The following is a 27,957-nucleotide window of genomic DNA, read 5'->3' as shown; positions in this document are numbered from 1 at the left end:
CTCACTTCAGTTCTCACACGTGCCAACTTCTCATGAACATATCAATACTCCCCCATTTAGACAAGTTTGTCCTCAAGCTTGAAAATGAATGAAGAATCTCTGTGACAGGTTCTAGTACCACCATGACGGCTTCCCTTATGTATCAACCTCTGGTTACTCTACTAATTCATCCCAAGCTGACATTGTCTCTAAGATATTGAGTGTACCGCATTGACGAACTGCAAGCTTCTGACAATTCTTGAAGAATGTGGTGACCCCTTCTCTGAAGTTCATGGACATGCGACAACTTCAAGCCTCTGTTTTGCACTAATGTTGCCAACTCACAATTCGGATTTGATCCTGCATCAAACTTATACTCAAATATCTGCAAATACCGAGCTTTCCAGCGGTGCCAAACATGGTAACTTTCAATCCCACGTTGCATCTTTGTACTCCAAAGTGTTGCAGCAACTAGTAGATAAGATTGACTGAAGTCTCCTAGTTTTGGTTTCTCATAGATGTGCAAAACTGTGGCCAATTGTTGTAGGTTAATGATATGCAGTTTCTTCTTTCTCCAACAATGCCACACAGAAAAATAGATGTCTCTGTCCCCAATTGTTGTGTAAAATCCGACAATCTCCCCTTCATAAGCAATCAGTTCCCCTTGAACGCATGGCTTATCAAACTTGAGCAACCAAGTCGTTAAAAACTTGTCTTGCTAATGATGTTGGAAGTGTTCAGTTCCTGTGACAGCCTCTTCATATAATTCAGTCTTAAAAGAAAACAGAAACTGCCAATAGATGGCTTGAAATGCCATGACAACTTATAATGATGATTGCCATAGGACAGAACATAGATGATTCCATTGCTGGCCTGAACCCTTTTTAACTCCCCAAAAATCTCACTCACCCTCTTGACAATCAAGATATGCCACTGCACCTTGCTTCCATTTTGAAGCCACCACCACAAGATCGTTATAGTACCCATTTGTCGGAAGAGATTGTGTTGTTGCTTATTTCCTTCTTTCACCTGTTTGAACTTAAATCTCCAAGACTTAAAGCACTTCCTCTGTTTCCTTCTACTTAGTAGTCTTGTAGGTATGTGAGAATTCATTTGGTGTTCCCAAGAAGACTGCAATACATCCGTCTCAGTTAGAGATATCATGAAAGCTTCTCCATAAGCAACAGCTTGCTCATTAATGTCTTCCACTCTATGGTCTTTAATCCATGTGATTGACTCACAATATTTTTTTGATTTAGAGACATTAGCGCCAATATCAGATTGCAACGCTACCTTATCAACCTCTCCAAGTGTGTCACCTAATTGTTCTAGAACCTGTTTATGTCCCTTCGTAGGAAGAATTGCCCTCTCAAGTGGAGCTTGAAAAATTTGGTGTATGGTAAACACTCTTGCAGTAGATTCTCCAAAGCTAACAAGCAGTCTGCATTTCCTTTTGCGCGCACAAAACCAAAACTTCTCGATTGTCCCACAATGAATTAGATTCCTTTAGTTCTGAAGTAACCTGTAGTTTTGCACTCTTGATTTTCCTACAAGTCACTCTTCTACTCCAATTGTATAACCAGCTATGATCGTTTCGTTTCTCAATTATTCTTTTCTCAAACTTGTATTTCAAGCTTTTGATCCAAGTGCGTAACCAGCCCTGATTGTGTAGTTTCCTAATTCTTCTCTTCTCAGCCTTGTATTTGAACATCCAAGATTTTAATCCTTTCATTTTCTTCTTCGTTTCCAGTCGTTCTTTAAGTGGAGACATTTTATCGAACATCTTGTGTGCAGAACAACTTTTCATTATACTCACTTGTTGAATTCTCCCAACATCACCGTTAACCACATCCATTTTACTGCTCTTCTGAATCTTTGTCTTAATCACTACAGTTTCTAAGTTTTCCACCACTGAATTTATTGCCATAAGTTCGTTGTTCCTCAAATTTTCAGAATCAGAAACAAGTAGCTGTGGACTTAGCAATGTCGCATCATTCTTCGATCCTTTCTCAACTGAGATTTCATCAACTTGATTCAAAGATTTGTCAGTGATCTCCAGAGAATTATGTAATTTCTCCACTGGAATCGTTTCTTGAATCGTGGCCATTGAAGGAGTTGCTTCTTGTGGATCGACCGATGTATTCTTCATCCTCCGGATCTTCGATTCGTCTCTCCTTTCCTTTAAAAATTGATCTTGCTTGGCAAGCAATCTGATTAGTTCCAGATCTTTTCTGTCGCCGAATCTCAGCACCAAACAATCCCTCAAATGTTCCCAAGATCGAAAAAGAATCATCTTCTGTCTCCTATAAAACCACGCCTCAGCTTCTCCTTCGATAAGACTCTGTGCAAGATTCATCTTCTCGTCGTCCGTAAAATTCTCCCAAACAAAGAAATCCTCCAACCATGAAATCCATGATCGCAATTCATGAGTCACACCATTGAAGGTGGGAAATCCCTCAAGACACATTGCGATTGACAAAAATCCCCAACTTTTGAAACCCTAATCTTCTTGCGTTCGATTCGATCCGAGCACACTAACGCACCATTTGATAAGAATGAAACTATGAATCTCTCTTTCTTATCCTTAAAATCCCAATTACAATGAAACAAACCCTAAATCGATAAGCTTGGAGTTACAGTTCTTCAATCTTATCTCCCAAGAACAGAGCACATAAAGCTCTAATCCTCTTTACACATCAATGATCACGCAGGATCCTTTTCTCTCTACTCTCTCTTACTATTTATAAGCTTCTTCACACGTGACTCCAATCTCTCACTTTAGTTCTCACACGTGCCAACTTCTCATGAACGTATCACAATCCGCAATGGTAAGAGGTCATGAGGGGCTCTTACCAATTTTCTAATTTTAAATTTTGAAAATTCTAAAGTTAATGATCTTCATTGAAGCTTTTAAAATTATCATGTCCAATGGTAGGGATCTTTAAGAGATAATTAGGTTCTTCTCAACTTCTTCAACATTTTCGTGGCTATATTGCCTCTCTTATTAACACTCAAAGTAGTTTCTATGTCTAATATCATCGAGTTGTGACTACCGAGTGTTAGTCCATTAATTTGGTGCGTCAAAGGCTAATGTGAATTGTTGTTTATAGAAGTAAGGGCTATATTAATCTATATGCCCAGATAAATCAAAAATTAAGAATATATCATTGTTTTTTGTATTATTAGTTCTCTCTCTATATTTATGTAAGTTGGACGAAAATGCCCTCATCACATATATCAAATTATTTAGCAATGTAATAAAATAGTTATCGATATTCTTATCATCAAATACTTGAGGAATAACATATTATAAATTGATGATTATCTATTAAGTTAACGTGATAATAATATATATACATGTAAGTAAAGAAATATATCATGTTAAAACATATGATATCGCGATAAAAAAAATGTTAAAGAGGTATACAATTAGTAATGTGTTAGATTTATTTTTAATATGCTAAGTTATACAATATATCATATAAACTTTTCAATATTTCTTTTTCTTTCATTCATTATGACATAAAAGTACGGTAAAAATAATTGTAACGTACTAATGTTTCATTTAGCAAAATATCTCACAGTTTTGTTTTGTTAGCATAAAATTTTTGTTAAGTAAATATGTCGATTTCAAAGCTTTGAAAATCAGATTTACATCAAATATGATGTTTTGTTACCAGAAAACAAATAAGAGATAAAAGATCATGTAATCTAGTGATGAGAAAAAAGAATGACACCAAAATTAAACCTAAAAAGATAAATTAATGAGCATATTATTCCTAAACTTTTATCTGATAATTTTGTTGTTATCGCGCGTGGATATGTAACAAAGGATATTTTGTTATTAAATTGAGTCAGATGAAAGAGAACTAAATAAAAAAAAATCATGCATAGATTCTTAATTTTTGAATCTTCTATGCATATCCATTGATATTTCTCTAGAAGTAATGGGTGATGGATGTATGATATGTTTAATCTCAACGCGAGACTTTACATTTAAGGGTTATATTAATGTATATGTATGGAAAACTTAAAAATTAGTTATTTATTATAAATAGTTTAATATTAAGTAAGTATGAAAGAGAATAAAATTAAAGGCATAAATATCTTTTATATTCTATTTAATTTACCTAATATGCCATTGTCTCACAACATTATTTATTACCGGATACTGTAAGCATGATATTGTTCATCTTACACCTGACGACACTATTCATCCAAAATTTACAACACTATTTATCATTGGATTGCATAAAACATTTATGATTTATGTAGATAACTATTTGATTAAAATGTTAACAAGTATATAATATCGCGCTAAATACAGATAACTATTTGATTAACATGTTAACTAGTATAGTATCACGATAAATTTATATATATCATATTAAACCATTTACCATATCATACAAATTAATATGAAATCATCAATTTAAAATTATAATAACATGTTATACTGAATATATCGTGCTAACATATTAAATATCTAAATAATATTTACATAAATATGGTAAGATATTTGATATATAGTGAAACTATAAAATAGTTGATACATGACATATTTGGTAAATTAACAAAGTAAGAATGACAGTTATGACTTTAATTTTTTTTTCTTTCATACATATCTAATATTGAATTATTAATAGTAAAAATCTAATTTTCACATCTTCTATGCATATCGATTGATATTTTCCTACATTCATTTAATCATCAATACGCTTCACAGTAAATTAGAAGTAGACACATGTTATTGACGTGCATGCACATGAATGTTTTTTTACTGGTCTTTGTTTATATAAACAATAGTTTAGTGCGGTAAGCTCTCAATGACCAGTCATCGCCTAGCTATTACATCATTTACTTAGTTTTATTCACTGTGTCTGTCTGAATTGTATTTCTTAAAAAAACTGGGTATTCAGTTTCGTGTAGATATGTAACATTGTGTTCCATAAAGAGTTCTAATATTGGCAAAGTCTTACATGAATAGATCAAAACAAAGAAAATATTGTTTACGAATAGTTCATACGTAAAAACGATGGACGTATACATCTCAGTCGTAAACAATGTCCCTTTCTAAACTCCATAACAGACACATAAGACAGCAAATACAAGAAAGCACACTTTGGATGTTATCTGTTTTATTTTAATTTTTTTGCCATAAATCAATTTGTTCACCAGCGTTTCCGAGGACATGGGCGCGCTTGGAGTGGGCATGATGGACATGGGCATGGGAGGGAGAGGAGGTATCGTCTCTACTCATTTACGCAAATCAGAAAGAAAAACACAATAAAATCTATAAGTTGCGATATTATTTTTTCAGAATTACACAACTCAATGAACATAGTATATATGTGTCATGCATCGTCGGCAAAACAAGAATAAATAATATGCAAAAGTATTAGTGTCTATTTATATACCTCGTGAGTATTTTGGAGATACCTCTCTCGCAAAAAATGCCACTAATGCTACAATGATAACCGCTACGAGTATCATTATTCCTGCAAATTAAATACGTTCTCTTATAAAAAAAACAAATTGCGATACTAATGTACTATGTATTTAAATGTAAATATCATATATGACTAAATGAAAGAGAATGAGATAAAGAACTTTGGCGTGGATATACCTAGTTTGTACATTCGTTCTCTCCAGCACGCTCTCGTTACCAGCAAGACGAGTATGATGCAAACGAGAAGTGTAGCTATTTTCAGCACAAAGAATGTTTGTGAGTCCGATCAAATAAGGTTATGAATATTTTTGGAATGTTGGAGACAAACCTAGTTGAAATATATCGGTGTAGTATTCATACTCCGTATATGCTCTTGTGCATAATACCACAAGAGCGAAAAGGAGAATTAATCCCATCGTGACTCCTGTCAAAAAATGGAACAAACATCAAAGTTTTCTGTGAGGCCCAAAAAGAAAAATTACTAGTCTTTTGTTTTTATCAGCTTAATTAACATTGGGGGAAAAAACAAAACAAAAAACAATGTAGACATAACTGGAAAAGACGCAAATGAAGAGTGCATAAATATTACATCGCCACAACTTAGAATAGAAAAAAAATTCTTGAGAACAAATTCAAAACCAGCAAGAATTTTAAGAAAATCAACAGTTATAAAGAAACTGTATATTATTTTAAATGGTACTGTAAAAGAGCATACCTCTTTTATATTTCGGCTGGATCCATTTCGATCTCTGTACTTTTATCCATAGTATAGGAAGAAAAAGAAATGTTGCTACGCTCACACTCAAACTGGTTTCTATGTCTAAATCCATTGAGTTGTGTGAGGTAGTTCGTTAATTTGGTGTGTTTAGGCTAACGTGAATTTTTGTTTATATATATAAGTAATACAACTGTAGAAGTAATGGATTATGGATGTATGATGTTGATCTCAACGACTTGACACTTCTTCATTCATTAATTAATTAAGTCTTACAATCTGGTTTAATTACTACCCACTACGTATACGATACACATTAGAGTAGAACTATACATGTTATTGACGTGCATGTGACAGTTTTTGTTCATTTATTTAATCTCTGGTCTTTGTTTATATAAAACATAAGTTTAATGAAGTACGTTCTCAATGTCAATGGTACAAGAAACAAGATCAATTTAAAATTGACGAGTGGTAATTTTATTAATTTATTGGTAATCGGATCTAAGGTTAACCTATTGAACGTCTTAGTTTTCTCTATATTAGTTGAGAAGCCAGCGATATTTTTTCTTGTTACATGTGGTTTGGATGAGATGCTATTTATTCTCTATAATATCTGGTATAAGTTCTGGTAATGCTAGTTCACTCTGCTAATAAGTTTAGCAAACAAAAAAATAATCTGATTTTCGTGTTTAGATATATAGTACTTAATATAGATGATGTTTATGATATTTACACACAGATTAATAAACGACATAAATTATATATTATATTAAAACTATTTATTATTTAAAGTTAATTCAACCAGTAATAATTTTTTTTGCAGAATCAAATAAAACAGTTCGAGTTCGGATTTAATGGGTATCTAATATCCTACCACTAGAGTAGATCTAAATATACGGTTCCGGTTCGGATCGGGTTCAATCGGGCTCAAGTCAGTTTGGATAAAAAGTTTCAAACCCTATAAATACTCAAAAAATAAAAACGGGTATTTTGTATGTAAATATCGGGTTCCCAAATAAACTCTTACAAAATTTGTTAATTTTAAATAAATTTAGTTACATTTGAATATATTTTATTAAATTTTGATAAATATAACAAATAATTTTGGAATAATTTAGTTGTTTTGGATATTTAGGTCTAAAATTAATTGACATATGTAGATTTATGATTATAATTTTAGATAATTTTTATTATACTAAGATTAAATATAATTAATATTTGGGATATTAAATTATATGATTGGTTTTCATGTAGCCTATTTGAATAACGGGTAAACTCCGGATCGACCAGATACCCATGAGTTTATTAAAATTCTACCCAATAAAATTCCTAAAATCTTAACCCGCTCTAATCCAGTTTTTTTTGTCTGATTATTAGTTTGGGTATCGAATCCGGTTTTTTAGCCCAAGCTTAGTGTTATAATCAAAGTGGACAAATTCGTTTAAACAAATCCATAACTATAACAAGATTAAGGGGATGATTAGTTTATTTAGACTTTACAAGCTGTAGTTTTTTTTAACGTTTTAACTTTTAAGTACAACATTTTCTCCAATCAATTTATGTTTCTAAATATTATCGCAGCTTATTTCTTATATTTTGTTGTTCTAAGGATTGCAACTCTAAAAACACCAACCCTAAATATTAGTTTTACAATCGCAACCTCAAGATTCAGGTCCGTCCACTGAAACATGTTTATATGTCATGTAAAATGGGTCTTGATTAAGCAAGCTTTGTCACATCCTTGATAACGAAAAATAATTTTTACTAGCTGGATCTGAGGGTAATTTTATGGAGTAGTATATTATGCAGTGGTCTTTATTCTTCTGGTCAAAACTCATTACAAGAAATTCAAAGACTCCATAATCGGGTGATTCCGGTGACATACATCACCGGAAAAGTCGCCGGAAAGTTGGCCGGAGCCACATATGTAAAATTGAATTCTAACAATCTATATTCCAACGTCAATGGTTTTTGTTTTATTTTATTTTTTAAGAAAACGTCAATAGTCTTATTTAAACCGTTAGTATTCATCTTAATTAAAATTGTTGTTTAATCTCTTATATAAGCGCCAAAAATCTGATATATATATATATAGACAAGTTTTTTAAAAAAAAATTACTACAAAAATAGTCTAATTACCAGCAAATGCATATTTTATATCAACTAGTAAAATAAATTTATCTATCTAGGAAATTGGATGCATGATGTATTAATGGTTCTCTTTTTTTCTTCACAGTTATAATAAATTATTAGAATTGCAGACAAATGAATTAGAGGAATTCAAACAGTCACAATTTTTACAACTAGTCAGACTTTTATCACAAAGTAAGAACCACATTTTATAAAGTTTAAGTGTTTACAATAAAAACCTACACTAAATGTTTTACACTGCTTCTTCTATATTAACAGTATTTGTTCTGCATACGTTTTTTTTATCGCATCACATTGTTGTTATAACTATTTGTCCCACACTATCTAAATCACTGTCACCATTCAAAACCTTAATATATTTTCTGCATTTAAGTCAAAAGTGAGTAATTTATTTTTATCAGTTGATCTTGATTGAGAATACTGTAAAAAGATATTTGGTAAAATAAAAGTTAACGTTAGAATAAGAAGACAAGATTTCTCTGAAGTTAACGTTAATATCTAACGGTTGATATTGTCAAGAAAATATAAAGAAATACCAATTTGTGCTATTAAACTATTCAATGCGGAACTTCGATCAGGGAAACGAGAAGCACTTATTATTTTATAATGACTATTAATTAGTTTCATCATTAGTCAGTGGTCTTTCGTTACTAATTTTAAAGGTCAATGTCTTATCTAAACCGTTAATATTCATCTTAGTTGATGAGATCTTATTTCATGTACACTATAATACATTGATGTCAATATTAAATTTATAGAGGTTTTTACTGTAATATTAATATTTAGTTTTATATTTTAGATTGCCTTATTCTTTTCATGCTACGGTACACGCCGGAATTCCAAATTTGCTCAAACCAAATTTAGTCGTCTTCCTCAACAAAAGATTTAGAGAATAATATAATGAACCCTCGTGAAGAAGCAAAGAGAGGAAACAATGATGAAGACAATGGTGGTATAGTTGTAGAAGAACCACATGATTTATTTTCAAGAGAATCGGCCCTCCCAAAGCTTCTGAGGGAATCAGCCGGTGGAAAAAAGTGTTGCATCTTTAAAATCTCTCATAAACCCGAAAACAAGAAGTACAAGGCCGCTTATGAACCTAGAGTTGTATCACTCGGCCCATACCATCACGGAAAAAAGAATCTACAGATGATTGAAGAGCACAAACTTAGATTCCTCAAGATTTTCATGGATGAAGCCAAAAGAAAGGGTGTGGATACGAATGGTCTGATCAAAGCAGTTTCAGTCTTGGAGGAAGATATAAGAGACTCGTACTCGGAGAGCCTCTATAGTGATGGGAAGAAATTGATTGAAATGATGGTTCTTGATGGTTGCTTCATCCTGATGATATTTCTGGTGGTAGCTGGAGTAGTCAGCCACTCTGAGATTGAGAATGATCCTATTTTTGCAATCCCATGGATTCTACCGGCTATAAGGAATGACCTAATACTTTTGGAGAATCAGGTTCCGTTCTTTCTTCTTCAAACTATATTTGATAGATCGAAGATAGAAAAATCGAGTGGGCTAAATGAGATTATATTTCATTTCTTCAACTATTCCTTACAAAAATCAAATACGTTTTGGTTAAAACACCAAAAAGTTGAGGCAAATCATCTTCTTGATTTGATTCGAAATATTTACATGCCTGATGTTCCTAAAGAAGAAAAAAAGTCAAATCATCTTCTTGATTGTATGATGATCCGGAAGATATGTATGCCTAGAGAATCAAAACAAGAATTGGATGTCATGCTCAAGAAAGGAAAACAGGAAGTGGATATTTCCATGCTGGAAGAAGGAATACCAAAATCAGATTCGCTCGAAGAAGAAGATAGTACTACTGGTCGCCATCATCTGAAAATGGTTCTTTCAGCAAGAAAACTTCAGTTGAAGGGGATAAAGTTCAAAGCGAGGAAAAAAGCAGAAACACTAATGGACATAAGGCATAAGGGGAAACTCCTCCAGATACCACCATTGATCTTGGATGACTTTCTCATTGCTGTCTTACTTAACTGTGTTGCATTTGAACAGTATTATTCTTATTGTACCAAGCAGCACATGACGAGCTATGTAGCTTTCATGGGATGTCTTCTCAAAAGCGAGGCTGATGCGATGTTTCTAAGCGAAGTAGGGATTCTAGAGAACTATTTCGGGTCAGGGGATGAAGTCTCCCGATTCTTTAAGGTTGTTGGTAAAGATGTCTTATTTGACATTGATGAAAGTTACTTAGCTGGTATTTTCGAAGGAGTTAATAAGTATACTTCAAGTGGATGGCATGTACAATGGGCGGGATTCAAGCATACCCATTTTGATAGTCCTTGGACAGCTCTTTCATCTTGCGCTGCTTTGACGCTTGTCATTCTCACGATAATTCAAGCCTTTTTTGCAGCGTATGGCTATTTTCATCCGCCTAAGTGATTGATGAGGTCGGGAACAAGACTATTTCCTGCTAGAGTTTTGTCATGTTTTTTTGTTTTACTAGTAGCATCTTCATATTTCAGAAATAATTATTTCGTCTTTGGTCTCTTTGATTCGGCTAATATTTGATATTCAATTCACTCTATAATATTATATCGAACTTCGAAAAGCACAATAATGTTTCTTTCCAAAATGTAATAAATCTTTTTCTACAGCCATCAACAACAAAAAAAAAAATTAGATTATGTGAAGTGATATACAATATTACAATTTACGTGGATGCACTAATACGTTACTCCTCCTCAATTGTTTACTTATTTGTATTGTCCTCAAAATAATAGTATTCGTAATTTTAAAGTTGACCTAAAAGGTATCACAATACTACTACTTGTGGATAATAATTGAGTATCCGATAATTTAGCATTGAGAGAGTTTCCCACTGTTAGGCATGCATGATGGCATGAGAGAGTAATCTTCTAATCCAAACCAAAAGATATTTGTTAAAATCCTATTTATGTGATTCAAATATAGCTGATGTCCATGCAGCAGATACGTAGCCACGATTTCGCCATTGCTATTAACATTCAATGCAGCAGAGTTGTTAGTTAGTTCGTCAATTTGGTGTGTCTAAGCTAACGTGAATTGTTGTTTATTTATAGTAATATATAGAACTGCAGAAGTAATGGATTATTATGGATCTATTTCTACTTTTTCTTTATTTGTTGTGATTATAATGGGGATATTTAAACCCCAATAGAGATGTTCTGGTGTTGATCTCAACGATTTGACATTTCATTAATGAATTAACAAAGTCTTATTAATTAAACTAGAACCCACACACATGTTATTGACGAGCATGCATGTGACGAAGCTTTTTGTACTGGTCTTTTGTTTATACAAATCAGAGTTTATTGAGGTAAAGCTCTCACTGATCTGTAGCTAACGTGAATATTAGATATATTGTATATTATATATATAGTTGTAGACCTGTCGAAGTAGTGGAATGATGTTAATCTCAACTACTTGACCTTTCATTTATAAATTAATAAAGTCTTACATACAGTTTTCTTTTAATTATTACTACGTTTCACAGTAAACTAGAACCACACACATCTTCTTTGACATACATGCATGTGAAAGTCTTACATACAGTTTCTTACAGGTCTTTTTTTTATTTGAAATAAGCTCAGAGAACATTTTCAATGGAGGGCTCTTACATGATTCTTGTCTGTAAAAAACGATTTAAAAAAATTGAAAAAGAAGAAAGAGACTAAGAAAAACTCTTATGTAAAAGCTCTGATATTTGAGAGTTTATATAAGTAAAAAGATATACACTTATCTTATATATTGGTACAATTTTTCCATTAAAATTTTAATATAATTATATAATTAAATTGTATTAAAATAATAATAGTTTTTGTATTTAAGAAAATTATCTAAAAGTTCTCAATTGAGAATGCTCTCAGTCACCAGTTACTGCGTAGGACCTAGCTATTACAACAATTACTTATTTTTATATACGAAATTGTTTTCTTGATTTTGTTTTTTTCTGACTGTGATTAAAGTGTAAACATTTGACATCGCTGATAAAGCAAAATACGTTATTGAATGAAAGAAAACCGGGTATTCAGTTTCATGTAGATATGTTTTATTTTATTTTTTTTAACACTAAACTGCTTCATTGATTAATAGAATCTGAGTACAGAGCACGTGAAAGACATGATGGAATTAAATTATGAAAAGTAAAGAGTGTTTGTGAAAGTCGCTGATGCCGTGCAAGCTTGTCTGCAGGTGCGTTTGCTGTTCTTGGAACCCATGCGTATTCGACTTCTTCAAAGCGTGCTTGCCAGTGCTTTATCTCCTTAAGCCAGTTGAATAAGTCAAAGCGCATAGAATTGGACTGAAGAACTGATACAAGAATTTTGCTGTCTCCTTCAAAGATGATACGTCTGTAACCTTTTGTCCATAGATGCTGCATCGCAGTAATGAGACTTTGACATTCCGCCTCCACCGCCGACGTGACCATGAAACCAGTAGATTGAGCTGAGCCCTTGTAGTCACCGTCATCATCCCGGAGAACCCACCCCGTTGTAACGCTCTGTTCGCTGTTGAGAAAGCCGCCATCGTAGTTGCATTTTACCAATCCGGCCCGCGGTCTCTTCCAGGTCTTCGATGTGACAACCCGCGTCTGATGACCCGTATGTGTCGTATGTCGATTGTGAGATGAGGGCAGCAGGAGAGATGACCATTCTGTTGCATCCTGTTTCGCCTCTCGTAAGTCTTTTTGCCAATTACTTGAACGCTGTTGGAAGGTGAGGATGTTCCTGCTTCGCCAAAGCTTCCATAAGATCCATAAAGGTAAATGTGTAAGATGATTAGAAGTATCTTTTTGATTGTTAAAGTCGAGAATTGCCCTGATTTTAGCTTCCAAGGAAACCACAGGATCAAAAATGCTGCGAATAGGTACATGAGACGCTCGCCACATCATGGTTGCATGCGGACAGGTGAAGAAAAGGTGATGGGTGGTTTCTAATTCTGTAACACAGCGTCGGCAGGGCCCATTAGTAATCATATGACGCCGTTCGAGCTCCTCACCCGTGGGAAGACCTCTTGATAGAAGTTTCCATAGAAAGTGCTTTATTTTTGGTGCAGTTTTTGTTTTCCAGATACTTTGTTTTAACTGCGGGTCTCCATGCGGTGGGAGTGGCAAGACTTCTTGATCCGGTAGATGCATCGCTAGCCAATAACCTGATCTCACGGAATATATCCCCGTATCTGAATAATGCCAGCCAAGGTAGTCTTTGTCCTGGTGAGAGCTGATCTTAATACGTAGGATATGGGACACATCGTCGGGGTGGACAACTGCTCTGATTAGTGTTTCATTCCAGGCTGCTTGATGGTGGAGGAAGAGCTCATTGACGCGAGTGATAGACGTTGGACTAGTTAATCGCGGTGGTCGAGGTGGGTGAATTGGGAGCCAGGGGTCTACCCATGGTTGGATTGTAGTATCGTTTCCTATGGTGAAGCGAAGACCCCTTTTTAGGAGATCTCTCCCTAATAGAATGGATTGCCAACCGAAAGATGGTCTTGAACCTCTTGTAGCCGTCAAAATGTTTGAAGAGGAGAAGTACCTGCCTTTCAAAACCCGTGCTAGCAAGCAAGATGGATTCTGAAGAATTCGCCATGCTTGTTTTGCAAGCATAGACTCATTGAATTTTTCAATATCACGGAAGCCTAATCCTCCTTCCTTTTTCAGATGTTTCAGTCGATCCCAAGCAACCCAATGAGTCGGTGAATCATTCCGGTTTGTTTGCCACCAGTAGTTAGCCATAAGCCTTTCTATCTCATCACATATACTCCTCGGGAGCTTGAAGCAATTCATACAGTACACCGGCATTGCGATGGCTATTGATTTTAAAAGGACTTCTTTCCCGCCCTGAGAAAGGAATTTATTGCTCCACCCGTTAGTTCTTTCCCTGACCTTCTCGACAATGTATTGAAAAAGTTCAACTTTTTTCCGCCCAAATTGCTCAGGCATTCCAAGATATTTACTGCACCCTCCATCATTTAATATTTGTAGACATCGCCGAATCTGCGTTTTGGTAGCCTCTGAAACGCGTTTACCAAAAGTGATGGCTGATTTGCGAGTATTTACTTTTTGACCCGAAGCTTGCTCATATTGGTATAAGATGCTTTTAATTTCTTGGACGGACTTCTTGTTAGCTTGGCAGAAAAATAAAGAGTCATCTGCAAAGAGAAGATGACTAATCGCAGGCCCACCATTACTGATCTTAATGCCTTTGATAGCTCCATTCCTCTCTGCTCTTTTCATCATATGGCTGAGAACTTCTGCACAAAGAATAAACAAGTAAGGCGAAAGGGGGTCGCCTTGTCTGATGCCCCGCTTGGGTTCAATGAAACCATGAGGAGCGCCGTTGATGTTCACCGAATAAGTAGTTGTACGAACACATGTCATGATCCATTTGATCCATTTAACATCAAACCCAAACCTGAACATAGTCGCTTGCAAAAAATCCCACTCGAGACGGTCGTACGCTTTTGTGATATCCGTTTTGATTGCCAGAAACGAGTTTGCACATCGCTTTTTAACTTTTAGAGCGTGGATTACTTCATGAGCTATGAGGACATTGTCTGTAATTACCCTCCCCGGGATGAACGCCGCTTGCTCTTCAGAGATTATGCTTGAGAGATGCCGCTGAAGTCGCTCTACCAAAACCCTTGAAATGACTTTATAGCTAACATTGCACAGCGCAATTGGACGATATTCGCTTAAATGCTTAGCCTCAGACGTCTTCGGGATCAGACAAATGTTTGTGTGGTTTAAAGACTTGTCAAAGGAACCGTGTTCAAAAAAGTTTTGTACCTCCTCTATTAACTCTGTTTTTATGTCCTCCCAATATTGTTGAAAAAACGCACCAGTGAATCCGTCAGGCCCCGGCGCCTTCGTGGATCCAATGGAGAACACAGCTTGTTTTATTTCCTCTTCTGACACAGGTTTTATCAAATTGGCGTTCATCTCCGGAGTTACTCTAGTCTGGAACTCGTGTAGGACATGATAGTGATTATTCTGTGGGTTTAAGTCACTTTCAAAAAGCTTCGTGAAAAACTGTTCCGCCACCACTCCTATATGCGTATCACCCCGATGCTCTGTGCCGTGATCATCGATAAGGGAGATCAGTCTGTTTTTAGCTGCGCGAGTTTTAGCAGAGGCAAAGAAATACTGAGTATTGCGTTCGCCACTCGATAGCCAAGTTTTTCGACTTTTGATTCGCCAAAATTCTTCCTCATTTTCATAAGCCCGAGTTAGCTGAAGACGCAGATCTCTTAATTGTTGAGTAGATGAACCAACAGAGTGAGCCTTATCCAGACGATGTTTAAGCAAGACAATTTCATCACAGCCAGACCGGCGATATCTTCGTTTCCACTTAGAAATTTCCGTACGACAATTCTTTAGGCGAGATCCAATGCCTTCATGATGACCCCTCATTCTCAACTTCCAGCCCATCTTCACTGCATCATTGAACCCATCCTGACCAATCATTCTGCTATCAAAGTAAAATTGTCCTTGTCTTGGAGTGAAGTCATTGGAGATAGTTGTTATCACTGGTCGGTGATCAGATTCTATAAATTCCAAAAACTCAGAGTGGGAAGCCGGATGTTCAGCGAGCCATTCATTATTCACCAATGTTCTGTCTAGGCAACAAGCCACATCATGGGTATAACGTTTCCCAATCCAACTAAATGGATCACCAAAGTGCTTCAGGTCTTCAAAGTCACATATCTGTAGCATTCGGCGAAAATCCATGAACGATGATTCTGGTCTTCGAGGACCACCACGCTTCTCATTGTTATTCTTTATCTCATTGAAGTCACCAATAGCCGTCCATGGTCCGGTTCGAGTAGTTGCTGTTCTTTCTAATCTTTCCCAAACCAAGTGTCTTAATGAAGGATTTGGATTGCCATAGACACAAGTCAAATAGAAAGCAAATCCATTAGATTGAACATGGGTATCTACAAGGTTTGGGGATTGAAAAAGAACAGAAACTGAAATACTACTATTTCACATTAAGGCTATTCCTCCACTTAATCCTACAGGGGGGACAGTTATAACTCTGTCATATCCCAAAACAGCACAAACATCACGAACATGGTCGTCGTTTTGCTTTGTTTCCATGAGGCAAATGATGTCTGGAGAAAACTTTCGTTTGATCTCCTTAAGACGTCGAACTGCGAGGTCATTGCCTAGTCCTCTACAGTTCCAAGCGGTTGTCCTCATGGCGGAAGAGGTGGTTCTAGGCCCACCGCGCCTCGCTCAAGTCCAGGGTGAGAAGCTTCACCCGAGCAGCCACTGCTTTCACCAATCTCCCGGATGACCATCGTCACGTTTTCAATCTTCACAGTCTCGTCAGGTGAGTCTTCTCTCTTTCTCTTGCCACGGTCCGAGGAGCGAACCCCAGCAGTGTCGTCAAGGTTAGGAGTTGGGAGAGGGCCCATACGGTTGATAAGATCTGCATAAGTGGGATGAGTGACACTGCTTGTTTCCCCCTCAGCATTCCACCAATTGTAAACCCCGGCTCTCCCTTCCATCTCTTTATGAGAGCCCAACGCATCATGATTAGGGTCAATGTCATCAAGGGCATCAGCTTCGGCCTCTCCATCATCCATGTCAGCCCTCGCTTCGTCCTCAGCATTCCCATCGATATCCCTCGGGATAGCGTTGATGTCTGCAATAGGAGCACGGTCAGGTGGAGGGATTGCAGCATCGTCGTCATCGTTTCCCTCTGGGATGTGGTCAGCACCGCCGTTTGGAATTATGCAGGCTCCGGAGTCATGGGTCAGCATGCCACAGATCTCACAGAAACCTCGGAGGCGCTCGTAACGGAAGCGAAGCAAAGTGTTAACCCCCACCTGGAATTGAAAATATCTCTGAAACCGTAGCGGTTGTTGAATGTCCCAGTGAATCTGGATGCAAACGAATTCCACCCTAGCGGCCGCCTCTGCATCATAGTCGACATCCAGAAGATTACCAATAGACCGGCCAATGTGTGTGAGCACGTCGCGATTGAGGAAGTGAAACGGGATCCCACGAACTTGGATCCAAAAAGGAATGAAGTCGATTAACGGTGGGTTCTCAAGAGGAGTCCATCTTTGGAGGACCAACATTCTATCATTGAAGGCTCAAGGACCTCTGCGCATGACCGTCGCCAAGGATTCCTCAGAGGGAAAGATGAACTGAAACTGGTTACCACCCACAATTCTGCCATGGACAAGGCTCGATTGGCCCCACACCCGAGGCATAGACGCTATAATAGAGCGTACATTCTGCCGTCTTGGTATCACCGGCCGACCCATGAGTATGAAACGGTTCTCTGCTGCAGCAACGGCCACCACATCCGCCGGAATTGCGATTGGAACATCGTCAGCCCCCAAGTCAATGTCTTGAACCGCTCGTCTTAAGTTATCACCCATTTTTGCCAGATTTTTATAGAATCGAAGAGGAAAGGTAGTGATGAGAAGGAGAAATTGGATTGCAAGTGTTGAAGGGTGAGGCATCTCCTCGAATATATAGTCACCGTCAAACTCATAAACTGTCCCATTTGCACGTAATGGGATCAGCCACGACGTGGAGATAACCGCCTGACGACCAAAGAGGAGAAACTGCCCCACGACGCCGGCGAAACTGCCAACAACCGTCTTCAAAGAGACGGAAAATCCAATCCAAAGAGAAGTTACAATCGCACAAAAAATCGCACAAAAGGTCGCCATCGCACCTGTAGATATGTTTTATTGTGCTGCATAAAGAGTTCTAAACTTCTAATATTCGAAAGTATTAAATAGATAAAACATATAAATGAGATTGTTTACGAATAATTCATCCGTAAAAACGATATGGAAGTAGACATCTTAGTCGTAGATCAATTCCGCTCTACACTCCATTATGGAGTCTCCACATAGAAGACACATACATAAGGCAACGAACACACAAGAAACTACACTTTGGATTTTATCTTTATAATGTTAAATATTTTGCCGTAAATCAATTGATTCACCAGCATTTTCGAGGGCTCGGGCATGGCCGCCATGCACTCGGGAGGTCTGCACGTGACAGCAGAGGGCTCGTACATGGCCGCGTTCTCGGGAGGTTTGCACGTGACAGCAGAGGGCGATATCGTCTCTATTGATCATTTACGGAAAATCAGGAAGAACAAAGTACAAAAAATTATATAATTAGTTGCAATAAGAAAACGTTCAGAATTATCACAACTCAAATGAACATTAGTGCCATACACAATAGTAATATGTAATATGTATAAGTATTTTGTCTATTTAATTAGTACCTTGTGAGTATTTTGGGGTTAACCCTCCCGCAAAAGCTGACACTAACGGGAACATGGTAATTGCTATCGGTATGATTATTCCTGCAAATACATTTTTTTTTTGAAACATAGTATTGCAAAGTACTATATTATACGTGTTTGTAATTTACTATACTCTTTCTTGTTAAAATGTGAATATCATTTATTACTAATCATAATGATAGAAAATGAACAAAGAAAAGAGATAAAGAGCTTTGGCATATATACCTATTTCGTACATTCGTTCTCCCCACCACGCTATTACCACCAACATGAGCATGATAACTGCTACCGATATCATTATTCCTGCAAATATTTTTTCTTATTAAAAAAAAGCATATAGTATTGCAAAGTTGTGTTATACGTACGTGTTAATAATATATACTAATATACTATACGTTTTCTTATTAAATGTGAATAGCATATATGACTACACATAATGATAAAAAAAATGAAAACTAATCGATACAGAGAAGCTTTGGCATGTATACCTAGTTTGTTCGTTCGTTCTCCGCAACACTTTCTTGTTACCAACATGAAGAGTAGGGCACAAACGAGAAGTGTAGCTATTTTCATCACAAAAAGTGTGTGTGAACTGATCGCGATCAAATGAGATTATGAATATTTTGGAATATTTGAGACATTCACAAACCTAGTTGAAATATATCGGTATAGTATGCATACTCCGTATATGCTCTTGTGCATAATACCACAAGTGCGAAAAGAAGAATTAATCCCATCGTGATTCCTGTTAATAAAAATAATCAACACAACAAATTTTGTGGCTGAAATACCAAATAATAAGCATCAAAACTGTGGTAGTTGTCGTCTTTATTGTAGACATTTGACCATTTCCTTTCATCTCTTTCGATTACGGTGAAGCATGCACGTAGTATTATTTTCTTCTTCTTTGTTTATATACTTTTTGTTTACTTTCTTCTTTATCTTTTTTTTTTTTTTTTCATAAACTCGCATTTTTCATAAAAGAGGTTATTTAACTATTTTTTATGTTCTTGTATGTTAATTGTTTTTGTTCTTTTTTTTAAAAATAATTTCTATTGGATGATCCGCTCGACTGAAAGGATCAGATTCTAGTAGAATAGAAACGTACGTATCAAAGTGCTTTAAATTATAAAGTTAATTTGAAAACCTCTTAGCTAAAAATGGTCCTTAAAGTTTTCTTTCACTTGAATATATATGTAAATTTCATTTACGAGATTGAAAACTGGAAATTTTTTAAAAAGTTAAAAAAAACAAAACCGAAGCAAGTTTCCATAGCTACTACGTAGAATAGAGAAACTTTCTTGAGAGAAATTCAAAACCAACAAAAATTCTCAGAAAATCAGAAGAGATATTTATAAAGTAATTGAATAGTAGTTTGAATGGTATATTATACGTTTAATTAGTATGTTGAGAACTACATATATCATTAAAGATCAAACCTTGTTTATATTCCGGGTGGATCCGTTTCGATTTCTGCACTCTTATCCATAGTATGGGAAGAAAAAGAAAGGTTGCTACGCTCGCACTCAAAGTGGTTATTAAGTATAGATCCATTGAGTTGTGAATTTGTTCGTTAATTTGGTATTTCTTAGCTAACGTGAGTTGTTTGTTGTATATATATAGAACGTTAGAAGTCATGGCTTATGGATGTATCATGTATGATGTGCTCCGACACTTCACATTTTAGTTCATTAATTAAAGACTTCATACTCTTATTTAATAACGACTACGCTTCACAGCACACATATATTTTTTTTTTTGGGGGTAAGGTTCACATCACACATTGACGTGGAGGTTACATTTTTATAATCTCAAGTCTTTGTTTCATGTCATTCATGAGGTGCGTCCTCAACTGTATAAGATCAATTTAAAAAAGTAACAAGTGGTAAATTTATTTATTTACTAAATTAGTATCCTAGTCATTAATTAGCCTGTGGATCTATCTAGGGTTAACCGGGTGTCAAGATTTTTTTTTATATTGGATACTTTTCGATTCACATGTGGTTCTTTTTACTTGAAAATTAAAAATAAATTCAGAAAAGAAAGAAAAAGAAAAAATGCTGCGCTAATTGGTTCCAGTTGTCGCTTTATAGTTTTGGCAATAGATTTTTGGCGGTAGATGTTGGATGTGACTGTAAAATAAAAGGTTGAAAATGTTAAATGACTATTCATCTCAATTTTTAACTATTTAACCAAAAAAACTGAAAAAAATGAATAAATTATAGGGAATCTTGCAAAATTTGCCATATTCCACTCAAAAATTATAATCCATGTCATATTTTCAGTTGCCTTACAAAATCTACCACATTTAATTATACGTGGAATTTCGTGGACAAAATTACCTTTAAGGTGGGTCAGCGCTCTGACGAAGATGGTGACATAACAACTTTTGGCTGATGTGATGATACATGACGAAAAATCATGATGGAAGCATAAAGGATTAGGGAACAGAATATTGGAGAACAGGTGGCTTCTACGGTTGTTATTGAGTATTTAAAAATGACTTATTTAAGCAAATTGGTTATCCAAAATTCTGCGGAGGACAACGTAATATATAATATATTAGGAGACATGATTACCTAATATTGGGGGACAACGTAATATATAATGCATTAGGGGACATGATTACCTGTTAGAGGAGAACAATTGGAGGAAGACTTTTGTTTTAGTCTCCAGATCTTGTCTCCGAATAGAAATTCTCTGTTGCATCTACGTTTTGTCCTCGATTTCATCATGTTTCTCTATTATTATGAATCCTACATCTTATATGCAATTGTTCTCATTTTAGAATTTAGAATTTTATTTAGATTTTCGCCATCTATTTTGGTCCACAGATTAGTTGAGCGTTATTGTCTTCACAGAGATGCTGAAACTGAAACCATCTATTTTTTGCCATCTATTTTTGCCATCTTATATGATAATTTTGAAAGATGATAAAATCGGGGACAAGATCTAGATACAACAGAGAATTTATGATGAATAAAATTGGGAGACAAATTTAATTGAAAGTTACATGTAGAGAATCTGTGCAGGTTGTCAGGGAAAGTGATAGAGAGACTAAAACGTTTCGTTTTGTCTTCGGAAAGATAATGGTGTATGGTCAAAATGCACGGATATCGAGGAAAGAGAGATAAAATAGAGAAGAAATGATGAGGACAAAATGGACATTTTCCAACCAAATGTGGCATGAGTTGTAAGACCCTGAAAAATATAGCAGATTGCATAAGGATTTTGAAAAATATGGCAAATGATGTAATTTTTCCCAAATTATAAAGAAAAATTGTTCAACCCTTCATCTACTATTTTGCAAAGGAATGAGTTAAATGATATTTAATTTTGTTTTATTCAATTGTAAAATTTAAAATTTTGGAAAACTTTAAATTGTGTGGTTTAAAAAAACTACAGTATAACCTCTATAAATTAATACTCTATAAATTAATAACCTCTATAAATTAATAAATTTTTTCGGTCCCGAATTGGGACCAATATAAAAAGTGACACAAATCGATAAATTAATAAGATAATAATTTTTTTGAAAGTTCTATGTAAATATATGGTCCCATCAATATCATAAATTAATAATTGTATAAATGTATCAAATATATATATATATATATATATATATATATATTATAAGTAAAAAATTTCTTTAAAATATATTTATAATATACTTTTGCTTAAATTCATATTTGTTCTTTGTTTGACTATAGGTTTCATATTTTATCGTATCAAAACTTTTGGTGTTGTTTTCTAGACATTATTATTATGTTTTACTTGTAACTGATTCTAGAAATATATTTTCTAATGAAAGAAATCTTATAGAAATTTTTTAAAAGTTACCAAATTAGGAAAATCTCTCTATAAATTAATAAATATTAATTTATCAATAAATTAATATCTTTCTAAATTAATAAAATATCACAGTCCCAACATTATTAATTTATAGAGGTTTTACTGTACCTTTTTACGATTTATGATTTGTAGTTACGATTTACGAATAAAAAACTATCATAGTTTAGAAGATCAAATCTTTTTTCAAATTAAAAACAATAAACAAATTTCTAAAGCACGAACTATTTACATGTGTGTTGACAAAAAAAGAAAAGAAAAAAAAAAGAAACTATTTATATGCACAAGCCTAATGTTGTAAACCCGCTCTTAGGCTCAGGCCGTTTACAAAACTGGTTCAGCACGCTTACGAGTGGAGGCCTCTTGAATTACAAAGGTGGCATTTGTACCATGGTTTTGAAACAAGAAGAAATCAAGGATAGAATTTTGTATGTTTGGTTTCTATGGAAAGTATGCATATTAATATAACAAATAGTGATTTTTTCTTTTGAATATAATTTAACACTAAATTCATAAAAGAATTTTTTTTTGCAAATAGTATCATGAATGATATTATACTATACGTTTAATTATTACATCAAAAACTATATGGATCATTAAAGATCAGACCTCGTTTGTATTTCGGCTGGATCCGTTTTGATATCTGCACTCTTGCTCATAGTATGGGAAGAAGAAGAAAGGTTGCTACGTTAACACTCAAACTAGTTTCTAAGTCTATAACCATTGAGTTGTGAGTTTGTTTGTTAATTTGGTGTGGCTTGGCTAACGTGAATATAGAATATATGAATGTATGATGCTACTCTCAACAACTTGACATTTAATTAGTTAATTAAATTCTGTACAGTCTTATTGACTGGATCCATTTGATATCTTCACCCTTATCTAGGAGAACGAATGGGCAGCTGCCCCATATTAAATATTTAATTTTCTTTCTTCTTTTTTGGGCAAATTTAATTTCTTTTCAATGTCAAATTGGCTCCTTAAAAAATATTTTGGGAAAAATATCATTTCATCCTCCAATATTTAAATTATGCCTATTTTAAATATAAATTTATGATATATTATTTTAAACATCAGACTGCGTTGATCGAGTTGACCAATATAGACAATAACGTTAAAATCTGATAACAGAACCACTAATGATCGTTATCAAAGATTAACCACTAACCACCAAGAACAAATTTTTCATTTAGTGCCTAACACTAAACATCCATCTAGGTGAATTCCACACCATAAACACTCTTATATATGAGCATTCCTCCTTTAAAAAAGAATCTATAGAATTCAAAAACGACAAACTCACTTATATCGAGATAATATCTTCATTTTGTTCCATTTGCATACATATGTTATGTAGCTTCATCATGCTTCCCCTCAAATTAAGTATTCATCTATTCATTTTTCTCAATTTTTTTTAATAATTGTCTAATGTCTAACGTTTACCTCGATCTCACCATTCATCTGCACACTAGTAATTAACAACAAATTTCTCATTTTTGGTTACTAGTGTCTTGTGTTTTTGGTGTTTGGTTTGTGTCTTGGTTCTTTGGATAGTGTTTTCTTTTGTCTTAGTTTTGTTGTTCGTTAACAACAGATAACGGTTGTTAGTGGTTATGTTATCAAATTTTAACGTCCTATCGTTTTTGGCTTGGGTCAATACAATCTAATGTTCAATATGGCAGATAACGATTAGTTGATGAAACGAAGTTCATGTTTAAAATAGTCTAAATCTGAAAGTTGGTGATTTGACTAATATAGCAGTTAACGCTTGATAACGACCGTTAGTGGTTCTTTTATTGGATTTTAACGTCATATATGTATTCGCCATGTCAACCCAGATGTCACTGCAGTCAACGTTTAGTTGATGTTTTAAATAGTTTTTTAATATAAAATTTATATTTAAAATAGCTAAAATTAGAATATTAAATAACAATTTCCTCTTAATATATTTGTTCCTCAATTCTTTTAAATAAAAGTGATGATCATGCATGGATGTAAAGTCTTTACAATTCTACTTAATAATTATTACGCTTCACTTAATCTATTATATAACTTTTGAAGTTTAAACAACTTCTTACAATATTTTTAAATTTAAATCTAACTTCTTAAGCTTAAATATTTTAATTTTAGCAAGTGAGTATTTACTGGAATGTAACTATTTTAATTTAGATGTAACCCACAAGTATCCGTTTTTTAGGGTACTCACTTGTTAGTACTTTATAATGACTACTATTAGTTTAGTGATTATTCAATGGTCATTTCTTATTAATTTTAGAGGTCAATGATCTTATTAAAACCGTTAATATTCATTGTAGTTGAGCTCTCCAATTAAATGTATTAGACTAGTTGCTCTTCTCTCTGGCCAATAATAATTTTTTTATTGTTCTTTCCTTCTTAAAGCTGAGTTTCCGGGTCCTGATACAATTTTTAGTCGTCTTCCTTGATTTTTCCAGCAAAAGAGAGTGAGAATAATATAATGAACCATCGTGAAGAAGCAAAGAGGGCAAACAATGATGAAGACAACGGTGGTATAGATATAGTTGTAGAAAAATCTCATGATTTAATTTCAGGAGGGTCGGTCCCGAAGCTTCTCAAGAAATCAGCCGGTGGAGAAAAGTGTTGCATCTTTAGAATCCATCAGAGACTCCGGAACAACAACTACAAGGACGCTTACGAACCAAGGGTTCTCTCAATCGGTCCATACCATCATGGAAAAGAACATCTCCAAATGATTCAAGAGCACAAACATCGATTTCTCGGGATCTTCATGGATGAAGCTCAAAAGAAGGGTGTGGATATGAAGGATTTGATAGAAGCAGTGTCAGAGTTGGAAGAAGATATAAGAGAGTCCTATTCCGAGAGTCTTTATAATGGTGATGTATCTGGTCGGAAGAAATTGATTGATATGATGGTTCTTGATTGTTGTTTCATTCTGATTTTGTTCCTGGTGGTAGCTAGAAAAGTCAGCTACCCTGAGCGTGTGAAGGATCCTATTTTCGGAATGAAATGGATTTTAACGGCTAAAGGAGTGACCTACTACTTTTGGAGAATCAGGTTCCTTTCTTTCTTCTTCAAACTATTTATGACAAATCGAAGATTGGGACGTCAAGAGGGCTAGTTGAGATAACAATTAGTTTCTTCGAGGGTTCTATTTCCATAGATATACCATATTGTTTAGAAGACCATCAATTAGAGGCAAAACATCTTCTTGATCTGATTCGAATAATTACCATGCCTCTTATTCCTAAAAAAGAAAAACAAGAACTGGGTCTTCCTCGCTACCTTCGTCGCGGCCGCCCTTTTCTAAAACTGATCCCCTCAGCAACAAATCTTCGGTTTAGGGGGATAAAGTTCGAACTGAGGAACAATGCAAAAACGCTATTGGATATAAGACACAAAAGAAATCTTCTTGAGATTCCACCAATGATCTTTGATGAATTTCTCATCTTGTTCTTCTTTAATTGTGTTGCCTTTGAAGATTTTTATGCTTATTGTACCAAGCACATAACAAGCTACGTTTTTTTCATGGGATGTCTTCTCGAAAACGAGGACGATGCGAGATTGCTTTGCCGCAAAGGAATTATAACAAACTGTATCGGATCAGTGAATGAGATCTCTCAATTCTATAAGGTCATCGGTACAGATAGCCACTTTTATCTCAACGCGAGTTACTTAGCTGATGTTTTCGAAGGAGTTAATGAATATAGTTCACGAGGATGGCATGCATATTGGTCGGTATTCAAGAATACCCAGCTTACTTACGATACTCCTCGCACATGTCTTTCATGTTGCACTGGTTTGACGATTCTCCTTCTCACGACATTACAAGCCGTCTTTGCAGTGTATGCCTATTATCGTCCTCCGAAGTGACTGGTGAGGTCTATACAGAGTAGAGATCCAATAAATTCATTCTTGGTAATATGTAGTTTCTTGTTTCGTTATTTCCTCGTAGTTAGTAGACTCGCATCTTTTTACATATTTTTAAAGATAATTGTTTTGTCTTTGCTTCTTTTTTTTTATTTTTTTTTATTTTAAGTCGTTTCTTGTCTCTCGATATTCCCTCTATATTATTATCGGACTTGGGAAAGCACCAATTGTAACACCCCGATTCCTAAAATTTACCAAGAGCGAGACAAACTTGCATAACTACTCAAAAATCTCATCTTGACCTGGAGAACAAAAGAAAAGAAAAGATGAAGGGTGAGTAGCGAATTTCTCATTAATTTCCAAGTATTGTGTGCTACGATGATAAGATGCATGATAGTTATGTCTCATGCCTATAGAAGCATTTCATGTACAAATATGCAGAGAAAGTAACCATTATGTTTCGACAAATCCCATCCTTATCTCAATTGGCTAGAAATGGCAATACAATACTTGCTATTGGTTATAATACATGTATCACTTTTTTTAAAGGAAAATCATACATATTAAGAAAACATATTAAAAGTTGATTAGAAATGTATTATTTTTTGTGATTTATAATTTTCTATATTTCTAAATCTCTATATATACATTTTTGCAGCCATTTTGTGAAATAAATCCTGTAGTTGAGACTTATTTACAATGACAGAATATTTGACAATCTTCCCAAAATCTCTCCACATTAACCACACGATTGGTTACTACAGTAAAACCTCTATAAATTAATAATGTTGGGACCATAAATTTCTATTAATTTATAGAGGTATTAATTTATCAATAAATTAATAATTATTAATTTATAGAGAGTTTAGACTAATTTTGTAATTTTTAAAAAATATTATGTTTAAAATAATTTGTTTTTATTTATAATCATTATTTTTCTAGAAGTAATTGCAAATAAGACTAAATTATCGTGTCTATAAAATAACAAAAAAGTGTTTTCGATGTAGTAAAATTATTAAAATTGAACATTACTAAGAATTAGTATAATAAAAATAAAAATAATAGCAGATTCATATATTACTAATATTTCTAACATATAACTTATATATATATATATTTTAAGAAGTTTTTACAACTATTAATTTATGTTATTAATGGGACAATATATTTACATAGGGATTTTAAAATAATTATTATCTTATTAATTTATCGATTTGTGTCATTTTTTACACTGGTCCCAACTCAGGACCGCATTTTTTTATTAGTTTATAGAGGTTATTAATTTATCGAGTATTAATTTATAGAGGTTATACTGTAAAATAAAACTTTCAAAATATTTAATATCATTTAACTACTACAAAATTATCATTTTTATATTGTTTTTCTACATAACTATAACAATTATATTATAATCATCAAACCGCAGAGATATTTGATAGCATTTAATTACTACAAAATTACAAAATATTTAGACAATGATTCATAAATATATCATAAATAAGATCGATAAGTTTTTTTTACGGAACGAGTTGGCGGGACGGGTTTGACAGGACGTTACTTAATAACAATTGTAAACTATAAAACAAAAATATTTTATAAATAGATAGATAGAATTTGCAAAATTTTATAAATACTAACTTTAAAAAATAAAT

The 27,957-nt window shown here is 34.3% G+C and overlaps 6 protein-coding genes and 1 pseudogene across 11 annotated transcripts; 4 read left to right on the top strand and 3 right to left on the bottom strand.

The window, feature by feature from the left end:
* Positions 1-166: 166 nt before the first annotated feature.
* Positions 167-2,446, bottom strand: AT3G44713 (uncharacterized protein; the record flags this gene model as incomplete). The annotated part of the gene is made up of 3 exons (NM_148838.1): positions 167-664; positions 889-1,326; positions 1,502-2,446. 3 exons carry the CDS (start codon positions 2,444-2,446, stop codon positions 167-169), a joined length of 1,881 nt encoding a protein of 626 aa, NP_683680.1.
* Positions 2,447-9,115: 6,669 nt separating this feature from the next.
* Positions 9,116-10,849, top strand: AT3G44710 (transmembrane protein, putative (DUF247)). Its single transcript, NM_114339.3, has one exon. It carries the CDS (start codon positions 9,195-9,197, stop codon positions 10,707-10,709), a length of 1,515 nt encoding a protein of 504 aa, NP_190057.1. The 5' UTR covers positions 9,116-9,194; the 3' UTR covers positions 10,710-10,849.
* A 1,596-nt stretch (positions 10,850-12,445) lies between these two features.
* Positions 12,446-17,699, bottom strand: AT3G44705 (annotated as a pseudogene; the record flags this gene model as incomplete). The annotated part of the gene is made up of 1 exon: positions 12,446-17,699.
* A 277-nt stretch (positions 17,700-17,976) lies between these two features.
* On the bottom strand, positions 17,977-23,180 carry AT3G44703 (uncharacterized protein). Of its 4 annotated transcripts, none has more exons than NM_001339167.1 (7): positions 21,219-21,395; positions 20,932-21,122; positions 19,239-19,334; positions 19,078-19,152; positions 18,815-18,892; positions 18,569-18,649; positions 17,977-18,405 (listed from the first exon to the last, which is right to left on the bottom strand). In NM_001339167.1, the coding sequence occupies exons 3-7, from the start codon at positions 19,324-19,326 to the stop codon at positions 18,221-18,223; spliced, it is 507 nt and encodes a 168-aa protein (NP_001326191.1). In that variant the 5' UTR covers positions 19,327-19,334; positions 20,932-21,122; positions 21,219-21,395; the 3' UTR covers positions 17,977-18,220. The 4 variants fall into 4 exon arrangements, with proteins under 4 accessions (NP_001326191.1, NP_001326189.1, NP_001326188.1 ...); NM_001339166.1 differs by adding an exon at positions 23,048-23,180 and having other exon boundaries at positions 18,031-18,405; positions 20,932-21,790; NM_001339168.1 differs by lacking the exons at positions 20,932-21,122; positions 21,219-21,395 and adding an exon at positions 20,029-20,292 and having other exon boundaries at positions 18,102-18,405.
* Positions 18,303-18,458, top strand: AT3G44704 (uncharacterized protein; the record flags this gene model as incomplete). The annotated part of the gene is made up of 1 exon (NM_001125301.1): positions 18,303-18,458. The coding sequence occupies one exon, from the start codon at positions 18,303-18,305 to the stop codon at positions 18,456-18,458; it is 156 nt and encodes a 51-aa protein (NP_001118773.1).
* Positions 23,181-24,857: 1,677 nt separating the features above from the next.
* AT3G44700 (uncharacterized protein) lies at positions 24,858-25,659 on the top strand. Of its 2 annotated transcripts, NM_001339165.1 has the most exons (2): positions 24,862-25,311; positions 25,393-25,655. In NM_001339165.1, the coding sequence occupies exons 1-2, from the start codon at positions 24,915-24,917 to the stop codon at positions 25,554-25,556; spliced, it is 561 nt and encodes a 186-aa protein (NP_001326187.1). In that variant the 5' UTR covers positions 24,862-24,914; the 3' UTR covers positions 25,557-25,655. The 2 variants fall into 2 exon arrangements, with proteins under 2 accessions (NP_190056.2, NP_001326187.1); NM_114338.2 differs by having other exon boundaries at positions 24,858-25,659.
* AT3G44695 (uncharacterized protein) lies at positions 25,556-26,353 on the top strand. Its single transcript, NM_001339164.1, has one exon. It carries the CDS (start codon positions 25,670-25,672, stop codon positions 26,306-26,308), a length of 639 nt encoding a protein of 212 aa, NP_001327661.1. The 5' UTR covers positions 25,556-25,669; the 3' UTR covers positions 26,309-26,353.
* Positions 26,354-27,957: the final 1,604 nt, after the last annotated feature.

This window comes from Arabidopsis thaliana, chromosome 3, assembly GCF_000001735.4.
Source record: "Arabidopsis thaliana chromosome 3, partial sequence".
Taxonomy (NCBI): domain Eukaryota; kingdom Viridiplantae; phylum Streptophyta; class Magnoliopsida; order Brassicales; family Brassicaceae; genus Arabidopsis; species Arabidopsis thaliana.
Note: the sequence above shows the minus strand (reverse complement) of the source record. Positions and strands in the feature narration are given on the sequence as shown.